The sequence below is a fragment of the Electrona antarctica genome (assembly GCF_951216825.1).
Source record: "Electrona antarctica genome assembly, chromosome: 16".
Taxonomy (NCBI): Eukaryota; Metazoa; Chordata; class Actinopteri; order Myctophiformes; family Myctophidae; genus Electrona; species Electrona antarctica.
The window spans coordinates 38,837,086-38,859,532 of NC_136797.1; the positions used below are offsets into that span (position 1 = coordinate 38,837,086).

General features: G+C 44.1%; 1 protein-coding gene across 1 annotated transcript in view; it reads left to right on the forward strand.

Moving 5' to 3' along the window:
- LOC306939452 (A disintegrin and metalloproteinase with thrombospondin motifs 6-like) overlaps positions 1-17,447 on the forward strand; it is a gene marked incomplete at its 5' end in the record, with an annotated part of 28,403 nt that extends 10,956 nt beyond the window's left edge. The window contains 4 exons of the mRNA XM_079524039.1: positions 1,904-2,108; positions 3,136-3,312; positions 11,504-11,660; positions 17,325-17,447. Coding sequence (XP_079380165.1) covers positions 1,904-2,108; positions 3,136-3,312; positions 11,504-11,660; positions 17,325-17,434 — 649 coding nt within the window. The 3' untranslated portion in view covers positions 17,435-17,447. The remainder of the gene's footprint in view (positions 1-1,903; positions 2,109-3,135; positions 3,313-11,503; positions 11,661-17,324) is intronic.
- Between the last annotated feature and the right edge of the window lie 5,000 nt (positions 17,448-22,447).

Consider the following 22,447-nt stretch of genomic DNA (forward strand, 5'->3'; position numbering starts at 1 on the left):
TCCAAAAGCTGTGTTTGAGATTCCATCGTGAGGCAGTGCATTTTTCTTTTTCTTTTTGTCATCATTACAGACAGAGTAAGTGTCAAATTATAACTCACGGCCGCTCAAGAAAGACTGCTGATGCCCTCAAGGAGCCCTAGCCGTAAAGAAAATGCAACAAATAAAATACTGATGATTTACAGCTTCATATGTTAACAATTTTCAGTGTTTGCTTTATGCCAAAAGCGAAAGCTCTGAAAATTACCACCTGCATTTAATTGTACTGGCTAGTTTACTTTATGAACCCTTGAGGGATAATATACAAGTATTGTATGTAATGCTCATGTGTTTACTGTGACCATCTGTGTCATTTTAGATTTTAGACACTATTCAAAAATAGCAGATCACAGCTTGTACATCTGCTATTCTTTTTTACATTTTTGAAAAATCTTGAAAGTGTGAGCACTACTGATTAATTAATGGCATGGTCACACCGCACTTTTATTCGACATATGAAGGCGGATTCGGTCAATGCATTTGAATGGGAATGGTGTTGTAGTAAATCAGTGTCATACATATTCTGAAGACTTGACATTCAGTAATTGGGTCTTATGATAAAAAAGTGGACCCCCTGTTGAAGACTCATTCTATTGGTTATACTGAAGTGTAAAAAGTCCGGCCTTTAAAATTGCGGCGAGCATCAGGAATGTGAGCTCACTGCAGTCCGGGGGAAACACTGTATCAAAGAAACCATGTAAACAAAAGCAGTTCAGATTTTTATGGGCTCGAGTCGTGATGAAAGCCAACATAGTTGTTGGAACACATCATCGATTGTGTATACATTCCATCTGGTGATGGGAGGTGGATTGCTCGTTGCAGTGTTAAAACAAGAATGCTAACAATACTACACAAGACTGTTGATTGCCATTGTTAAGAAGAAAAAAAGCCCTAGCCTGGCAAGGTTGATAATTTTTTTTCTTTTCCGTAAATCAATGCCTTACTTGATCATCCTACAGTGTAGCAAAGTAGCAAAGTAGCAGATCTGCAAGCTCAAAACGTGGCCTGAATCGACGCAATTCAAGCTTGTAGATCTGCTATTTTCTATCCTGAAAAGTAACAGTTTTGGACATAATGAGGTTTCCACCCGACAGACGATTTGTAAGGTAGAGTAAAAGTGATATATTTTTTATTGGTAACAATAAAAAGGTTTTTATTGTTATAAATGTTAAAGCTCTATTCTGAAAGTAATCATTGCTAGCAGCTACTGTATAGTGTTTTTTGTTTGTTTTTCTTTTCTTTCACTCTTTGTGTTTTTTCGTAAACCAATGCCCTACTTGATCACACTACAGCGTCATCCTACACCTACAGCATCAAAGATAGTAGATCGCGCCACGTGTCGAGCTTGTCGATCTGCTACTTTTGAATTTGAATCCTGAAAAGTAACCGTTAGTTAGAGCAGGGGTTCTCAACCCGTGGGTCGCGACCCCTCGGGGGGTCGTCAAATTATTTTAGGGGGTCCCCAAATTATTTTAAAAAATAAAATAAAAAAAAAGATTTTGTTTTTTAATTTTTTTTCACGATTTTTCAAAAATAGCAGACCTACAAGCTCGTAGCGTGCCACTCGGTGGCGCGCTATGAGCTTGTAGATCTGCTATTTTTCAATAGCTAAATTATAACAATGCTTAAAACACCAAAAGGGGTTCCCGCCCAAAATGGTATAAGGTAATTGTAGCAGTCAATTTATATTGGGGGTCGGGAGGGGGCGGGGCGGGGTTTCCCGAGACATTGCCAAAGCATTTCCGGGGGTCCCCGGCCAAAAACGTTGAGAACCCCTGAGTTAGAGCGTGTGACCACTCTACAAAAAAAGTGTTTTTGGTTTTTTTTGGACACTCCTGTGTATGATTTTTTATTATTTTTTCCCCAGGTGGTTCATCGGGGACTGGTCGGAGTGTGGGAAGACGTGTGACGGAGGCACTCGGACTCGGACCGTCCTGTGCATCCGTAGGATGGGCCCGGCTGAGGAGGAGACCCTGGAGGACAGCCTGTGTCTCACCCACAGACCCATCCAGCGGGAGGCCTGCAACAACCAGTCCTGTCCGCCCCAGTGGGTCACCCTGGACTGGTCAGAGGTAAGAGCACAGTTGGTTTTTTTCATTTGACATTTTCCCCTTTCCTCCCCAATTTGGTCATTTAATATTCCTTTTTTTGTGGACTTTACCGCTGCGCCACCCACGCGCTGTATTTGACACTTCCTGACCTGTTTTCATTGCTTTCTCTTTTTTACCCATTAAAATATACATTGAAAATCTGTCATGTGACAAAAATAAAGTTGAATTACTGTCTACTACTTTGTCTTCTGTCCTCTAGTGCACTCCTAAATGTGACTTCAGTTGATGTACTGTCTCTGTACTTTTGTCTTAAATGTTGAAGTACTTTGTCTTGTGACCTGGCAGTGTACTCCTAAATGTTGAAGTACTTTGTCTTGTGACCTGGCAGTGCACTCCTAAATGTTGAAGTACTTTATCTTGTGACCTGGCAGTGTACTCCTAAATGTTGAAGTACTTTGTCTTGTGACCTGGCAGTGCTCTCCTAAATGTTGAAGTACTTTGTCTTGTGACCTGGCAGTGTACTCCTAAATGTTGTAGTACTTTGTCTTGTGACCTGGCAGTTCACTCCTAAATGTTGAAGTACTTTGTCTTGTGACCTGGCAGTGCACTCCTAAATGTTGTAGTACTTTGTCTTGTGACCTGGCAGTGCACTCCTAAATGTTGAAGTACTTTGTCTTGTGACCTGGCAGTGTACTCCTAAATGTTGTAGTACTTTGTCTTGTGACCTGGCAGTGCACTCCTAAACGTTGTAGTACTTTGTCTTGTGACCTGGCAGTGCACTCCTAAATGTTGAAGTACTTTGTCTTGTGACCTGGCAGTGCACTCCTAAACGTTGTAGTACTTTGTCTTGTGACCTGGCAGTGTACTCCTAAATGTTGAAGTACTTTGTCTTGTGACCTGGCAGTGCACTCCTAAATGTTGTAGTACTTTGTCTTGTGACCTGGCAGTGTACTCCTAAATGTTGAAGTACTTTGTCTTGTGACCTGGCAGTGCACTCCTAAATGTGTCTTCTTCTGTTGAAGTATGTCTTTGTATTGTGTCCTGGCAGTGCACTCCTAGATGTGGCCCGGGCTTCAAGCATCGCATCGTGCTGTGCAAGAGCAGTGACCTGACCAAGACCTTCCCCCCGGCGCACTGTCCCAGCCACAACAAACCGCCTGTGAGGATCCGCTGCAGTCAGGGACGCTGTCCGCCGCCCCGCTGGATCCCTGGCGAATGGGGACAGGTAAGGGCTAACTAGCGCCAGTGTTGATTTCGACGAAAACTACTGTATAACAAAAAATGTTCATCGACTACCTTTTTTCACTGACAGACACTAAATTAAAACTAAATAAAAACTAACCTATGACTAAAACTAAGACTCAATATATTGACAATTTTGTCAACAAATTAAAACTTTAAACAGTTTAGTTTAAAGACTAAACTGTTAGGGAGGGACCAGAGTGGTGTAGACTAGGAGAGTGGCGTCATTGAGGGGGCAGAAAACAGCGAGCGCTGTTCATGCAGCACTGGAGAGTGACATGGTGGAGTTTTAAATACATTGTTTTCAATGAGAGTGGCGCAGATATCAGCAATTTTAGGCATGTGTGGAACATGAAAACGGTTTAAAGTATTGTACAGTGACAACTAAAGTCTCTGTAATGTTTATGTTGTACTATTACTAAAAACAATCTAAAATAAAGGGATTTAAGATCATTAAAGCTGGGCTGTTGCCTGAGTCCAGTGCATTCTGTCAACTTCGGGTCCAGGACTTTGTAACTATTCCGCTCCACATAGCGGACCCTGATAGCCGCACGGAGCCGCCATTGGACTGGCCCCAGGAAGTGAACGGAGATGTCGTAACTCTCCTTCAATGGCTCTGGGAGGGACTAGTGGAGAAGAGATCCAGAGAACTAAAATACAAGTCATTTTATGTTTGGTTGTGCTCTGAAAATAGCAGATTACAAGCTCGTAGAATCTTGTATGTAGATCGGCTATTTTCAGCATGCAACAAAGTGCATAAATAAGGCATAATGATGCTATCAAGGCACCTCCAAAATGACATTTTATTCAAAAGACTAAAACTAAATAAAAATGTGGGCTGTCAAAATCAACACTGTTCAGCACCGTTATTGTCCTGCCCTCCCTTGACACAGCACTTCCCCTAAACCTTTAGTATCTCAAGACCCAAAAGAGAAATGAGATGAAATTAATTTGATTATTTAGTATTTAATAGTAACTAGACCGGTGCCTGGCTGTAGACACCGAGTCGGTAACGATGGGAGTTGGAGATCCATTCCCCACCTGGCTATGCAATACGTTGTACCCATGTCAGAATACCCGTTCTACCCATCAGTCTGTGTCCCTTTTATGTCCATATATGGAGATTTCGGTCTCTCTGTGTCCCTTTATTCCTATATATGGAGTTCTGTGTCAGGCATGCTCAAATATGAAGTGTGTTGCCTAATCTCAATGTGAGGTCCACTGGCCGAGCCTGACCAGAGACTTTTGTGGCGGTTCTGGACCACGTATCCGACCATCTCGACACTGGGCACAGCACTCCCTGTGGTGGGGCGACCGGTTCTCGAATTATGTGGATTACAGACGTACATACATACACACAGAGACATGGTGAATTTATAATAGGACGAGAACAGTGCCCATTGGGGGGTATTTACTCCCCATAAAAATGTGTCCGCGACCCACTAATGGGTCCCGACCCAGTGTTTGGTAAGCTTGACTTGTGGGCAGAAACCTCTTATCTTCATATTTATACTTTTTGTGCTTTTTGCTTAATGGCGTTTTTATAGCTTATGGATCTGCTACTTTAGATTTTAGAAAAAAAGGCCTATTTACTCATACGTGACCCAAAAACGGACCTCAAACCATTATTTGGGAAACACGGGCTGCCCGACCCACTATTTGTTCTTTTTTTTTCTTTTTAGGTCACGGTAAGGTTTCAGTGATGTGGTCAGTCAGGACGTTTGCTGAGTGTTGCTGAGGTCAGGGTTCAAAGGTTATGGGTTAGGCATGCAGTCTTGGTCATGGTCTGCTTTCATAATGAGAGACAGAGGAATGCCAGCACACTGACGCAGCAAAAAAAATAGAACGCGTCCACATCAAGGTTTTTTAGACTCAAAACGTTTTCTATTCCTATCCTTCTTTCTTGTCTGTTGGGAATACCCAATCTTTTTGGTTTGTCTAACAGGAGCATTCTTTTCATAATGGCCTTATCTGTCACATATAACCACATAATCACACATAACTCATCATTATTGTTGATATCTTTTTCAAAAGTAGTGGAAATAGCCGATCTACAGTACAAGCTCAAAACGTGCAGCGCATTTTGAGCTTGTGTCTGCGATCGGTCTGTGATTGGCTTTCTTTATATAGTATATAGTTATAGTTATTTGTGACCCTGTGCACCTTTGGTTTACGAAGCCCAAAAGCAAACTTAAATTTGTATTCATAATGTATAATGACAGAAACACAATTAAATCGTTAATCTCATATTATTTGAGCAACAATTAATCGGCAAGTAAGAATTCATGATCGTGACAGCGGCGTCTCACTTCAATCGCCGCCGATAATAACGGTCTTCGTCATGCCCTGTCAAAGTTAAAGCCTAATTTATATTTTTTGTCGTACGGGCCGCTCCCCCGAAAATATACGATCTTCAACTTTCACCTCGTCAGTTGAAAATCTGTTCTTTTTGGTTGAGGGAGATGGTCGTACAAAAAAAACGTCTAACCTACTTTCACAGAGCCCTCGGCCTTATGCGGCGCTTTCTCGTGCACATGTGGAGAGCTGTCTGGAAGGCTCATTTATTATACTTGACTGTTTGACCGTGTCATGCAACAGAAATTACATAATTCCAGCTGGGGGGAAAATGGGGCCTACGTGAGTCGCCCTCGCTTTTAGTTGAAAATGCATAATTTGTGTCATGTCGTTGCTGTCGGGTCAGACATCTTGTATCTCTTTATTTCAATTTGTTTGGACATACAATTTACAATTTAGCAGACACTTTGAATCCAAAGCGATTTACAGTAAGCAAGGAAAACACAAGGTAACAATTGCATTGAAATAGTATTCTGGGATCATAGGTAAACCAATAATCATAGAGGTGGGTGATATGGTGATAAATATCATCGAGATGATACAATGTCTCCACGATATGCCTTTTCAGAGATAACGTATATACCAGGGGTCCTCAATAGGCGGACCACGGTCCACGACCGGACCACCTCTGTGGACCCTGGGCAAAACAAAAAAAAAACTTAACTTGACAAAATAAAAGTGTTCTTTGTGCCTCAACACAATACCTCTCATTTTCTGTGAATTTTTGGAGGGGAATATTTGTGAAACATTTTATTTCCATACTCTGCACCCCAGGATTGGTTGGTTGGGAGGGGATCCGATTTGTATAAGCTTGCCTTGGTGTGACTGTACTAAACAGGCATAGAGCCCTGCTCTCCGCTGGCCGCTGCGTGGCCCGCGCTGTGTGGCATGGGACCGGACCTTAGTCTTTTTCAAAAATGATTAGTGGACCTTCAGCATTTCTAGTTGAGGACCCCTGCTATATACCATGATGCACTGAATGGACATTCTATGATTTGCAGTTCTATACCTTGGTGGTCTACCAAGATGTTCTGTTAGTCCTTTTTCATTTAGTTTTTGTTAACTTGTAGGTGGTTGTACTGTTAAGTAACTTGTGTATCGTGATACTGCTTGAAAAGGATATTGTGATATAATTTTCCATATTGCCCACCCCTAACCTATCATCAGTCACTCAGAACAGTAGCATATCCAAAGAAAGTCAATAATCTGTACATTGAAACTATACACACAATAGAATGCCAGCTCTACAATTGACCTGGCATCTGTCTACATGCATGCACATGTCTAAATGTGAATCTAAATTACATTTTAACCTTTGCGTAAGCCTGCAAGGTCGTCATCACGGCTAGGGAAAGAACATGCTACGGCAAAGGTTTCCACTGCTATCAATGAATCAATCCAAAGTGATGCTTTAGAGACTAAGCATGGGCTCATACTGTATATGGGACTTGTTCAAACGTAATCCATACTGATACAGACTGACTACAGAATTAGTTAATAATAGCGTCTTACACATTTTTACAAAGGAGAAACCACACCAAAGGTGCTAACGTTGCCAAGAAGAAACAACCCCAGCCTAAACATTTTTTTTTAAATTATTATTATTTAATGTCGGAAAATAATTACTTGAGTTGAGACCCATAATAATTGGTCCCGGGCCCACAAATGGGTCCCGAACCACTGTTTGATAAACAGTGCCGTACAACCCTCCATTGACCCCTACAATAGCCGATCTACAAGCTGACAACGTATCACATTGTGTGTCCTTGTAGATCGGCTATTTTCAGCACCGGACACCGTTTGTACGACGAAGTATAAACCAAGCTTAAACTCTCACACTCTCTCAAACGTTCACACTCTCCACTCTCTCTCTCTCTCTCTCTCTCTCTCTCTCTCTCTCTCTCCACTCTCTCTCTCTCTCTCTCTCTCTCTCTCTCTCTCTCTCTCTCTCTCTCTCTCTCTCTCTTGTTTTTCTTCGCTCGGCTCTCGGAGAGAGAGAGAGAGCGCCAGAAAGGGGAGATTGTTAGCGGCGGCAGCGGCTTTGCGAAGTTCCCCCCCGGTCTCCCGGGCCAAAAGGTCACTGGTTCAAATCCCACTTAAGACTGGACCATTGACGTACGCCATCTGTCATGGGCCCGGCAGCAGGTCCTTAATAAAGACCCTCTAATTGGGAAGGGATGACATGATCTGAAGGCTGAGGCTCAGTGAAGGTGACGGCAAAGCCCCGCCATACTGTAGCTGCTCAAATGATGGGGGCGGCCATGTGTTGATGGCTGGGCTCATGTCACACACACACACACACACACACACACACACACACACACACACACACACACACACACACACACACACACACACACACACACACACACACACACACACACACACACACACACACACACACACACACGCAACGCAACGCAGGTGTGGTTGATGTTAGTAACTCTGCAAAAGGAGTGAATCGGGACAAAGGTCCGTGTCGTCACCTTTGATTCGCTGGTACCGACGTTAGATTACAGCGACGGTTTTTCATCCATTGTGGCTATAGTATAGTTTATCGGTAATAATTGTGTTAAAATGTGTGTTTTATTTTATTTTAAAGGAACTACAACATGCATTTTGAAACTGTTTTTAATATTTAATATATCTAAATCATCACTCTGATATAACCAGTTTACCGGTATGTAATTTCTGTCTGGCTTTTAAAGTAGTTTTAGCTACAGAACCGCTGATATGCAAATTATTTAATCTTTGAGTCAATATAATACTGATGACCAGGCTTGTTTCCATTCCATGCCAGCTTGGAAAATCAACAATGGCAGACATTGTAAACAAAGTGGAAATGTAAATTTGGAACTGAAGACTGAAGAGGGGGAGGAATTATACAAAGTAGGGTGATACAGATTACATCACGGGTAGCACCAAATCAGTTGAGCTGTTCCTGAGAGCAATTTCCATAAAAGCCCCATTTTGATGAGAAAGTCAAGCCTGATTGTTCAAAATCAGGGTCTTACGGCGCGCATGGGCGGTCACCCCCCAGCGGGAACCTGAGAAATGGGAGAGGGGGAGAAAGTAGGAGAGAAGAGAGTTTTGTTTGAATCGTTTGTTCTGCTTTAGCAATGTGAATGTAGGATGTTTAGTGTCGATACAGCTCCTTTGAGGGGAGAAGGGAAAGGAGCTACTATGGAGGTAGCCTTATTTTGGACACCAACATTTGGTGTCCAAAATGCTGGAAGTGCCACCAGCTGCACGGGGTTTACTCGTGCTAAATGCACGGGCCCGCCTGCAGTTCCAGCTTTGACCAGTAGGGCCGAGCACTTCAACTTTGGCCAGCCCTTCATTGGATACCTGATTCATACAGTACTGTACGTGGCTGTGATCTAATTCATACAGTACTGAACGTGGCTTGTGATCTAATTCATACAGTACTGTACGTGGCTGTGATCTAATTCATACAGTACTGAACGTGGCTTGTGATCTAATTCATACAGTACTGAACGTGGCTTGTGATCTAATTCATACAGTACTGTACGTGGCTGTGATCTAATTCATACAGTACTGTACGTGGCTGTGATCTAATTCATACAGTACTGAACGTGGCTGTGATCTGATTCATACAGTACTGACCGTGGCTGTGATCTGATTCATACATTACTGAACGTGGCTGTGATCTGATTCATACAGTACTGTACGAAGGCTGTGATCTAATTCATACAGTACTGTACGTGGCTGTGATCTGATTCATACAGTACTGTACGAAGGCTGTGATCTGATTCATACAGTACTGTACGTGGCTGTGATCTGCCCATGTGCAATACTGGAGCATAGCAGAAAGCCACAGCTCAAATGAGAACTATTGCCCACGGCCTCATAATTACACCCAACGTGATTTACGTTAGTCTACTGTAGCACTTTAATCCATTGAGACCTGGAACGCATCCATGTCACGTTAGCGTTTAACCACATTAACCATTAACCCATTTTGGGGCGGGAACCCCTTTTGGTGTTTTAAACATTATGTTATAATTTAGCTATTGAAAAATAGCAGATCTACAAGCTCATAGCGCGCCACCGAGTGGCGCGCTATGAACTTGTAGATCTGCTATTTTTGAAAAATCGTTAAAAAATCTTTCCGAAAATTGTCATGATTTAGAAAACTTTTTTTTTTTTTATTTCGACGTCAGGCCCGAATGGGTTAATGTAGGCTACATCGTCTCTGTCGGGTAGAAACCTCATTATGTCCAAAACTGTGGCTTTTCAGGATTCTAATTCAAGAAATAGCAAAAGTGGCAGATCTACGGGATCAAAACTTTTGGAGCTTGCCGATCTGGTACTTTTTATGCTTTCGTGTGACACACGTGGTATATGCTCGAGCTGGGCGTTAAATTACGGGCGGGGAAAAAACGCAAAAAGTTAGAATATGGAGATAAGAGGTTTCGGTCCGACAGGCAGCGACGATATATTAGCGTAGCTCCAACCCATGCTAGTGATATATTAGCGTAGCTCCAACCCATGCTAGTCAGGCTGTCATTAAAGAATTACACTGGAATTTCAGAGGCTAAACTGGGGCAAGTTTTTTTTCTTTGTTGCTTACATCACAGTGCGGTGAGCTTTGTCCCATTCACAGAGCACTGACCTGCTAATGCCACTGACTGCTACTTAAGCATGCCATCTTTCCTCCGTTCCCCCACGATGCCTTTCTAATGGCCTGGTTAAGCAGGATGAAAGCTCTCCCTCGGAGGGTTTAATCAGTTCAGGAAGAGAGGGGAGGGAAAGGTGACGGTGTCTCTCTGGCCTGCCTCATGTGGCTTCGTTGCTCTCCTGTCCTGTCTGGCGCCACCTGCTGCCCGGCCGATTGGGTCAAGCAATGCAGTGTGTGACCACTCGGAATTATACTGTAGAGCCCTGGGTCCGATTGGCGAAACGGTTTTGTGTGTGTGTGGGGGGGGGGGGGGGGGGCGGGGGGGGGGGGGGGGGGGTGACTTTAATCTTATTATATTCAAAAATCTTTGCAAATCATTGAATTTATACATATTTAATCATTTTTGCGCCGTATTTTTCTGCCATCCAAGTTTCGGATTTAATTTGTTTCCGACTCATAATTCCTAGGACGTCTGGAGACGTCTTGGGCACAAATTGTGTTAAAGTGAACGTGTATGGTGGCACCTGGAACTGGGATTTATGCCAACAGCTAACCGCAATAAAATAGTTAACATAACATGTTTTAACAACACATTGACTGCCACGATTGTTTCAGTCGCTGTCCATTCATGTGCCAAGTATATTTGAAAGTGAGAAGGGCCAAACATTACCCCGGGCCTTAGCCGGAGTTAGCTCACGGATAAGAAACCCTATCATGGGAGGATCACGGACCACCTGAGGCATGATTTCTTTTTTTTAACCGCAACCAGTGACGCGAGCGCAATCGGCCCTAAATAAAGCTTGTTTTGATTAGAATCGCAATCTGGGATTAGAATCTGAGATAAAACCTTTTTACTGACGGACCAACCACTTCCGGTTAATCTCCTAGGCATGGAGACGCTGATAGACAGTAGTACAGCGCCATCTCAAACTGAATTAATATAAAACGGATCTCCATCCGTGGCAGTGAACGGTTGGATTTGAAAAGACGGAGATCTCCGTCCATGGCAGTCAGTTCGAAATCTTTGCTTCTGACCGGTCCCTGGCGCAAAATATTTTTTTGTTGTGACGGGACGGTCCGCAGCCAATTACATATTATTTTGGGGGTTGTTGACATCCCAGTTTGAGAACCACTGCTATAATGGCTTGTGTGTGTGTGTGTGTGTGTGTCGTCCCAGTGTTCGGCGCAGTGCGGCCTGGGCCAGCAGATGAGGACGGTCCAGTGTCTGTCCTACAGCGGTCAGCCGTCCAGCGATTGCTCCGAGAACCTGCGACCCACCACCATGCAGCAGTGTGAGAGCAAGTGTGACGCTACGCCCGTCTCAAACGGAGACGGTAAGAGAGCCACGCACGCACGCACGCACGCACGCACGCACGCACACACACACACACACACACACACACACACAGAAACGCCTGTCTGAACCTGCCCTCACATTTTAATAGGTTGCTTTACATGGCTGGGTGACAAGCTGTGGATTTATGGTTTTCATCACTTTTATGAGGAAACGTGTTGCTGTCTCTAGGTCTGGATGTTGCCAGGACAGGACAGGGTCATCCCTTCGTTCCCCACCTATACCTTAGGGCTAGGGCGGAGTCATCCCTACGTTCCCCACCTATACCTTAGGGCTAGGGCGGGGTCATCCCTACGTTCCCCACCTATACCTTAGGGCTAGGGTGGGGTCATCCCTACGTTCCCCACCTACCTTAGGGTGGGGTCATCCCTACGTTCCCCACCTACCTTAGGGTGGGGTCATCCCTACGTTCCCCACCTACCTTAGGGCGGGGTCATCCCTACGTTCCCCACCTACCTTAGGGTGGGGTCATCCCTACGTTCCCCACCTACCTTAGGGTGGGGTCATCCCTACGTTCCCCACCTACCTTAGGGCGGGGTCATCCCTACGTTCCCCACCTACCTTAGGGTGGGGTCATCCCTACGTTCCCCACCTACCTTAGGGTGGGGTCATCCCTACGTTCCCCACCTACCTTAGGGCGGGGTCATCCCTACGTTCCCCACCTACCTTAGGGTGGGGTCATCCCTACGTTCCCCACCTACCTTAGGGCGGGGTCATCCCTACGTTCCCCACCTACCTTAGGGTGGGGTCATCCCTACGTTCCCCACCTACCTTAGGGTGGGGTCATCCCTACGTTCCCCACCTACCTTAGGGCGGGGTCATCCCTACGTTCCCCACCTACCTTAGGGTGGGGCCATCCCTACGTTCCCCACCTACCTTAGGGTGGGGTCATCCCTACGTTCCCCACCTACCTTAGGGTGGGGTCATCCCTACGTTCCCCACCTACCTTAGGGTGGGGTCATCCCTACTTTCCCCACCTACCTTAGGGTGGGGTCATCCCTACGTTCCCCACCTACCTTAGGTTGGGGTCATCCCTACGTTCCCCACCTACCTTAGGTTGGGGTCATCCCTACGTTCCCCACCTACCTTAGGTTGGGGTCATCCCTACGTTCCCCGCCTACCTTAGGGTGGGGTCATCCCTACGTTCCCCACCTACCTTAGGGTGGGGTCATCGCTACGTTCCCCGCCTACCTTAGGTTGGGGTCATCCCTACGTTCCCCACCTACCTTAGGGTGGGGTCATCGCTACGTTCCCCACCTACCTTAGGGTGGGGTCATCCCTACGTTCCCCACCTACCTTACGGTGGGGTCATCGCTACGTTCCCCGCCTACCTTAGGGCGGGGTCATCCCTACGTTCCCCACCTACCTTAGGGCGGGGCTTCTGAAAGTGGGTGCCGTGGCACCCAGGGCACTGTACATTTAGTTTTTAATTGTTATTTCAAAACATTTTCAAAAAGCATTCCCGAAAAAAACAAAATTTTTCATGAATTAAATGAAATTCAATGCTTTTTTTCAGTAATTTCATGAAGAAATAAAATAAATGTTTAAGAAGGAAGAAAAGTGGCATAGGAGTGGGAGTGAACCTTGTATTTTGCTAACCAATAACGCAGTACAGGGGCATCGCTCCAAATTTGGTGAAGTCAGTGTTCTCCGCTGCATTCTACTGGGTAGTGGAGGGGAGGGCAGGAGGCGGAGGAGGAGGGGAGGCGGGCTCACAGGTTGGTGAACCAATAGGAAGTTGGCGTCGGTTTCCAGCGCTAGTTTGTTCCGCCCCTCTATGCCCAGAAAAGCATAGGGCTCTTTCAGGCTACACAAACCCTAGTAGCTTCCCTATACTGGACATGACATAACGTAACAGGCAAAACGTTCTGTAAAAATAGCCAATCTAGCATAGAGAGATTGGCTATTTGATGATTTGGTGTAGAGATTTGGTCAGGTGTAGTGGTTAAATAGTAAGTATAGATATACCCCTGGGGGAAACCCCGGTCACCAAAGTACATCATCTCTGTCGGGTGGAAACATAATTATGTCCAAAACTGTTAGAACTGTTTCAGGATTCTTTTAAGCAAAAGTAGCAGCTCAAAAAGTGCAGTGTTTCGAGCTTGTATATCTGCCACTTTTTGTGCTTTTGTGCAATTCTGTAGTATGATCAAATAGGGCCTTCATTTGCAAATAAAGACAACAAGTTATAACATAATAGATAAAAGGTTTCTGCCCGACAACAGCAATACATAGGGTTTGAGTAACACGCAAAGACGCAATTCTCTCTATCTTCATCTGCACTCTTATAACTCTGACCTAAACACGGCTCTGGATGACACACTCCCCACAGCCGCTGCCAGCCACATTAATCTTTCCAGCGAAGAGCTGGCGTCGGGTCAAAGCGAAAAGCTAGCCTCGTCGGTCCTCCATATACGCTTACACATGATGGATGGCCGCTCAGACGTGCAGAGAAAGGAGAGGGCTCCGTTCGATTAGGACCCGAATGGAAAACGTGAGCAGAAGCGTTTTACGGGGCCGGGCTAATGGGATTAGCTGTGGGCTAATTGTTCCTTTACGGACGAGGCAGTGAGGCAACGTCTCGTTGCATTTGGCTCTGCCGAGGCTGCATGGGGCCGCAGCCTAATAAGGGAAGACACTCTAATCGTGATAAGACATTTCAGAGCAGTGTACGCGTGCGCGCGCGTGTGTGTGCGTGCGTGCGTGCGCGTGTGTGCGTGCGTGCGTGCTTGCGTGCGTGCGTGCGTGCGTGCGTGCGTGCGTGCGTGCGTGCGTGTGTGTGTGTGTGTGTGCGCGTGTGCACATCGTAGGGATGTGGCAGACAGCCCAGGCGGTGGATGAGGCCAGAATGTGCCTCAGTGTTTTGTGCTCTCTTCTCTTCTTGTCTCCAAGTATAGTTGCAGAGTAAGAACACCTTGTAGAGAGGCCTTTAGGGAGCTTATCTTCACTACCTTGTATAGAGCAGTGCTCCTCCAAACTTTTCATGTCAGGGACACCCACATTTAATTCTGCTCCCAGATATTTACTTGAAAGTGGTAACGTTTCGGGCCAAAGCCCTTCCTTAGACCTTCACACTTTTTTATTCTTTATCTTTGACTTTGTTTACCCAGCCTACTAAGGTTTATAGATGCGTGTCTTTTGGCAGTTTTTCAGCCTCCTTTGCCACAGGGACACCCACATTGACATGGATATGGACCTTTTTCCCCTCTACACCAAACCTAACCTAAAAAATCACACCTGTGTGAACTGAGTGGTGCAAGGTCTTATATAGTCTGATCAGCTATGTCAGTGACGTCACACACTAACCATGGTAACCATGCTCACCTGTGCACGGACACGTACACACCACAGGTACACAAACATTGCACGGACACGTACACAGGTACACAAACATACAGACAAAGCTGGTTATTGGAGTGGTTTGCACCACTCAAAAATAGACTATATACAATATAAGGCAGAGGCTGCATAGGCGGTAGTGTTGGTCCGGAACAGCTGTCAGATGTAATTCCCCCGGATACGATATTTATCGACCAATCACAACACTTGTTTCATACACAGAGAATGTAAACAGTTTTGTAAAGTGTCAACGCCATTTCCTTGAGCGGTACTTCCACCCAAACTCCCGCTACTTCCGCCAAATTCCAGCAATGCACTCTACAGCGTAGGTCACTCTACAGCGTAGGTCACTCTACAGCGTAGGTCAATGCACTCTACAGCGTAGGTCACTCTACAGCGTAGGTCACTCTACAGCGTAGGTCACTCTACAGCGTAGGTCACTCTACAGCGTAGGTCACTCTACAGCGTAGGTCACTCTACAGCGTAGGTCACTCTACAGCGTAGGTCTGGCCCAGCGTGACTCTTGTGCAGATCCTGCCCGGCTGCCACAAAAACTACTGGGTCCAATAAAGTGGTCAGATGGGTATCATGTCATTATCATGGTCAGTATCACATCAGTATCATGGTCAGTATCACATCAGTATCATGGTCAGTATCACATCAGTATCATGGTCAGTATCATGGTCAGTATTTTGGTCCATATCATATCAGTATCATGGTCAGTATTATGGTCCATATCATATCAGTCTCATGGTCAGTATTATGGTCCATATCATATCAGTATCATGGTCAGTAGTTTGGTCCATATCAGTATCATGGTCAGTATTATGGTCCATATCATATCAGTCTCATGGTCAGTAGTTTGGTCCATATCAGTATCATGGTCAGTATTATGGTCCATATCATATCAGTATCATGGTCAGTATTATGGTCCATATCATATCAGTATCATGGTCAGTATTATGGTCCATATCATATCAGTATCATGGTCAGTATTATGGTCCATATCATATCAGTATCATGGTCAGTATTATGGTCCATATCATATCAGTATCATGGTCAGTATTATGGTCCATATCATATCAGTATCATGGTCAGTATTATGGTCCATATCATATCAGTATCATGGTCAGTATTATGGTCCATATCATATCAGTATCATGGTCAGTATTATGGTCCATATCATATCAGTATCATGGTCAGTATTATGGTCCATATCATATCAGTATCATGGTCAGTATTATGGTCCATATCATATCAGTATCATGGTCAGTATTATGGTCCATATCATATCAGTATCATGGTCAGTATTATGGTCCATATCATATCAGTATCATGGTCAGTATTATGGTCCATATCATATCAGTATCATGGTCAGTATTATGGTCCATATCATATCAGTATCATGGTCAGTATTATGGTCCATATCATATCAGTATCATGGTCAGTATTATGGTCCATATCATATCAGTATCATGGTCAGTATTATGGTCCATATCATATCAGTATCATGGTCAGTATTATGGTCCATATCATATCAGTATCATGGTCAGTATTATGGTCCATATCATATCAGTATCATGGTCAGTATTATGGTCCATATCATATCAGTATCATGGTCAGTATTATGGTCCATATCATATCAGTATCATGGTCAGTATTATGGTCCATATCATATCAGTATCATGGTCAGTATTATGGTCCATATCATATCAGTATCATGGTCAGTATTATGGTCCATATCATATCAGTATCATGGTCAGTATTATGGTCCATATCATATCAGTATCATGGTCAGTATTATGGTCCATATCATATCAGTATCATGGTCAGTATTATGGTCCATATCATATCAGTATCATGGTCAGTATTATGGTCCATATCATATCAGTATCATGGTCAGTATTATGGTCCATATCATATCAGTATCATGGTCAGTATTATGGTCCATATCATATCAGTATCATGGTCAGTATTATGGTCCATATCATATCAGTATCATGGTCAGTATTATGGTCCATATCATATCAGTATCATGGTCAGTATTATGGTCCATATCATATCAGTATCATGGTCAGTATTATGGTCCATATCATATCAGTATCATGGTCAGTATTTTGGTCCATATCAGTATCATGGTCAGTATTATGGTCCATATCATACCACTATCATGTCAGTATTATGGTCCATATCACATCAGTATTATGGTCAGTATTATGGTCCATATCATACCACTATCATGTCAGTATCATAGGACCTCTGCTTTACACAAAGTTTGACACCAACTCTCTCTCTCTCTCCACAGAATGCAAAGACGTAAACAAAGTGGCCTATTGCCCGTTGGTGCTGAAGTTCAAGTTCTGCAGTCGTGCGTACTTCAGACAGATGTGCTGCAAGACCTGCCAGGGACACTGACTCTGACCTGCCAGGACACTGACTCTGGAAGAGAGAAGGAGCGACCGACCGACAGACAGACAGACGGACAGACGGACAGACGGACAGACGGACAGACAGACAGACAGACAGACAGACAGACAGACAGACAGACAGACAGACAGACAGACAGACAGACAGACAGACAGACAGACAGACAGACAGACAGACAGACAGACAGACAGACAGACAGACAGACAGACAGACAGAGGAACGATGGAGGGTAGCCTGAGATAGCACTGAAAAGGTAGAGAAAAACGGAACAGGCCGGACAACAACTGGACCCCTGGCAGAGAGGAACAAGGAGATGAACCCTGGAGGAACAGAATAAGGCAGAGAGGAACAAGGAGATGAACCCTGGAGGAACAGAATAAGGCAGTGATTTCTCAACCTTTTCTTTTTTTGTTTTTTTTTACTTCAAGGACCCCCAGTTTGATGTGCATTAGGCCACGGGCACCCCGGTTGATACAGTGTCTGATCTCTGGAGCCCCAAAATCTACACTGTGAAATCGTCAGTGTTCATTTTAAGTCAGAGTGTGTGCAAATGGATCAAGAGTCCATTTCGGTTACCTAACGTATCAATCATTCAGCCGGGGGACATCCTGGAACCTTCTCAAGGTCTCCTGGGGGCCGCCGGAACCCCGTACGCGCCGTGGTGAGGACCAGCGGAAACGAAGGGAGTTCCTGTTCTTCTGTCACAACCGGTTGCTCTTGAAGCTCCCTCATTGGTGGAGACCAAACCACTGCTCAGCATGTATGCTGACGACACACAACTGTTTTTATGTTCACTTCTGTGAAGTGGAACTTATTTTTTTGTTTTGTTAGTACTGTTATTTTTATTATAATAATAATAATTATTATTATTATGGTTTTTTTTTAATTCATTGTTAAGTCTTCCTCTTTGTCATTTTGGTTTGTTTATGAATCCAAAGTGCTGGACACATACAGTACCACGCAGAGGGTGCACCCCGGTGGAGAGAACATTACTCCCAGATAGAGGAGGGAATTTGAGGAGAGGGAGGGCCCATGTCAGTGATTCTCAACCTATTTTCTTTTTATTTAAAGGACCCCCCAAGTTTCACATTATTTAGTCCACAGACCCCCATTTAACCCTTTTTTAATACTGTAAAATCGATTGAAAAGATTGTAGAAACATTTGCTTCGATTTAATACACTCTCTGTGTTTTACGGGCCCATAAGGGTCCATTTTGATTCTGAACTATTAATCATTTAGCCCGGTCGGGACCCCCTGGAACCAACTCAAGGACCCCCGGGGGTCCCTGCAGCCCAAGCTGAGGGGTGGGGCTCTTTTCTCGGGACAACTGTGACGGTGCTATTGGCAGTCAGACTTTAGCTTGTGGTGCACTTTTGTGTAAATATATTTTTTGCCAATTACAATTCAACGCTCCCATTACAATGAACCCTATCAGTGTACTGTATATTTATTGTACCATTCAAAAACAATCGTAGAGACATTGAACTCTCCCATCACGTTGAATTTTTCTTTCTTTCTTTTTTTTTTCAGATAAAAGCCTACATTCATGGAAGGGAATAAAATGTGATTATTGTTCATATTCATATGTTGTCTGTGCTGGAATGAAAAATGTTACCATACTGTAAATCCTTAATGTACTGCGAGTTATTTACAAGTTACATACTTAAAAAAGAAAAGAAAAAAAAGTTACATACCGTTGCTACATTACTGTATGTCAGTATTTGTATATTATATATGATGGTAGTCAAGGATCAGAAAATAACTTGTATGTGGTTGTAAGAGCATTGTTTCTATCAATGTATTATTTACCTTTTTTTTTATTCTTTCCCACGTGGGGTGCCTTACTCAGTGGTGGACAAAGTATATACTAAAGTAAATATTCAAGTATTCAAAATTTTCAAATTGCAAAGTACAATTTCAGAAATTTTCAGAAATGTAGATTGGCTACTTTTACAATTCTTTAAATAGGGCATAATTAGTCCAAGAGTCCTAAAAATGTAGCCGAGTGAAAGTCATCAGCTTGCGAAAAACAACATACTAAAAAAATGTACTTAATGTAAATGTACCGAGTAATTACTGTCCACCACTGTTCTTGACACTGTCAATTAAGTGTAGTCAGTGTCAGTCGGCCATGAACGTTGCTCCACAGCAGTGTGTTGACGTTGTCAGACGGTGTCTAGGTGCGTTGTGTTGACGTTGTCAGGCGGTGCCTGGGTGCGTTGTGTTGACGTTGTCAGACGGTGCCTGGGTGCGTTGTGTTGACGTTGTCAGACGGTGCCTGGGTGCGTTGTGTTGACGTTGTCAGACGGTGCCTGGGTGCGTTGTGTTGACGTTGTCAGACGGTGCCTGGGTGCGTTGTGTTGACGTTGTCAGATGGTGCCTGGGTGCGTTGTGAGACATTACCATAAAGGCCTTTTCAGACAGGGAGCGACTGACGCGCCTAGTAGGCTAATTAACTATCAATGAGATGTGTGCGTTTATGTTGGACGCGTAGTTGAAGGGCTATTGCACAAGTTTATTTTCACCGGCACAGTCCCATGAAATTGTCACGCGTGTGCACACGCCCGCGGGCGACTAGACCTGGATAGTCGTGACATAAATTTTTATACTACTCGTCTCTCATGAGCAGACCTGTTGCTGATGCAGGCGCCAACGCCTGCGCCACTAGCTCCCCTCATGAGCAGACCTGTTGCTGATGCAGGCGCCAACGCCTGCGCCACTAGCTCCCCTCATGAGCAGACCTGTTGCTGATGCAGGCGCCAACGCCTGCGCCACTAGCTCCCCTCATGAGCAGACCTGTTGCTGATGCAGGCGCCAACGCCTGCGCCACTAGCTCCCCTCATGAGCAGACCTGTTGCTGATGCAGGCGCCAACGCCTGCGCCACTAGCTCCCCTCGTGAGCAGACCTGTTGCTGATGCAGGCGCCAACGCCTGCGCCACTAGCTCCCCTCATGAGCAGACCTGTTGCTGATGCAGGCGCCAACGCCTGCGCCACTAGCTCCCCGTCTGAAAGGAGCTTAAAGGGATAGTTCAGATTTTTTGAACTTAAGTTGTATGAAATACTTGCCATTAATATAGTGGTTGCAACTGTATTAATTGATTGCCCGAGTCCTGTGGTGGGAGTTCTGCTCTGGTTTTGGTCAATATTAAGTAGTTCCGGTCATTTTGTGGGGGGCACTGGGGCCACGCAGTAAAAGTAAATGAATCCACAAAACGAAAGTAATTTGTATTGTTGACCTATTTCTAAAATATTAGCGCGACTTTCGTTCAACTTTGACCCCTCTATCACATGGGACTATTTTTTGGGCGTAGTGATATGGACACAAAAAACATAGTTCTGTGTGATAGAGGGGTAAAAAAAGAACGGAAGTTGCACTAATATTTTAGAAATAGGTCAACAATACAAATGACGTTAGTTTTGTGGATTCATTTACTTTTACTGCGTGGCCCCCAGTGCCCCCCACAAAATGACCGGAACTACTTGATATTTAACCAAAACCAGAGCAGAACTCCCACCACAGGACTCGGGCAATCAATTAATACAGTTGCAACCACTATATTAATGGCAAGTATTTCATACAACTTAAGTTAAACAAATCTGAACTATCCCTTTAATAGCAAACATTGCCTTTATTCTTTTCGATCCGACCGATCCGGCCAGGCTCTCAGTTCACTACTGAAGGATATTTTTTGAAGGACCAACGACGCCCGATCATTTAATTACACGCAACCACGCCATTAAATGCGCCACGAAGCGGTCAGTTTACTCAACTCGACTCGTCGTATTGTGTGATATAATTATCCATTTGTGTTTTATTAATGAGCACGCAAAAAAGGGCGGTTATGGTTTCAAATATACCGTGATATAAGAGTTAACTAAAGGGCCAGCACTGAACACACACACACACACACACACACACACACACACACACACACACACACACCATAGTAGCATCGTATTGCCAGACCATGGTATAACTCCGCTGATTTATACTTGATCAGAAAATGTCTGATCTATAAGCAGCACAACACGTGAGCTTGCAGATCGCATATTTTCTGCACATACGTTACCCCCTAATGATGACCTTCTGTCACATGAGACAAGACCCAACGTTTTTTTTTTTTTTTTTTTTAATTCCAACCGAGTTGTGTTTGTTTACCCCCCCTAGGCCCGTCACAACTATTGCATAATCGTCTACTCGCAATTATTCAAGATAATAACAATTATTTTCCATAATCGTCATAATCGTTTCCATGTTAAAAAACACTCAAATACAAAAAAAGCAGAAATAGCAGATCTACAAGCTTACCGCATATGCCACTTCTGACACGTAAGATTGTAGATCAGCAATTTTTGCTGTTTTGACATGTTTTTTTTGTAGCCTATAACATTATTAAATATGTCTGTAACTTCTTTGTATATTTAAGTTATTTGTCATATCTGCCCTGTGCAATTTCTTATGACGAAGCCTAAAAACCCAAACAGAATTTCATTTGTATTCATTATGTTCCAGAGTTCACAATCAAATTATTTGTGTGACAATTAATCGTCAACTCAAACTTGTAACCGTGACAGCTCTACCTCGCCCCTTTCCATTCTGGTCTCCAAGGGCACGTGTTGCCCAGGCGCCTGGTGCTTACCCCCCAACCCCCACCCTGCATAACGAGAGGCTGGATCTAAACAACTTGGGATGATAGTCAATATTTCCATTTGGTTAATGCTGGTAATTTTTTATTTTGTTTGTAAAACTTCTGTTCTTACCTCACACTGGGAAATGTTTCATTGTTACAGTTTATTTGTCGCTTATTTCTACCAACGACGGGGGGAAAAAGACAGACAGCTGGTGGTTATTATTCTGTATCGTGGCGTCAAGTCAATAATGATCCCCTGTATTCAGTGGTTCTCAAACTTTTTGTATTATTTCATTTAATTTCCTTTAATTTGATTTTATTTGATTTTATTTAAAGGATCCCCCATAACTCTGGGAGTTTATGAATGG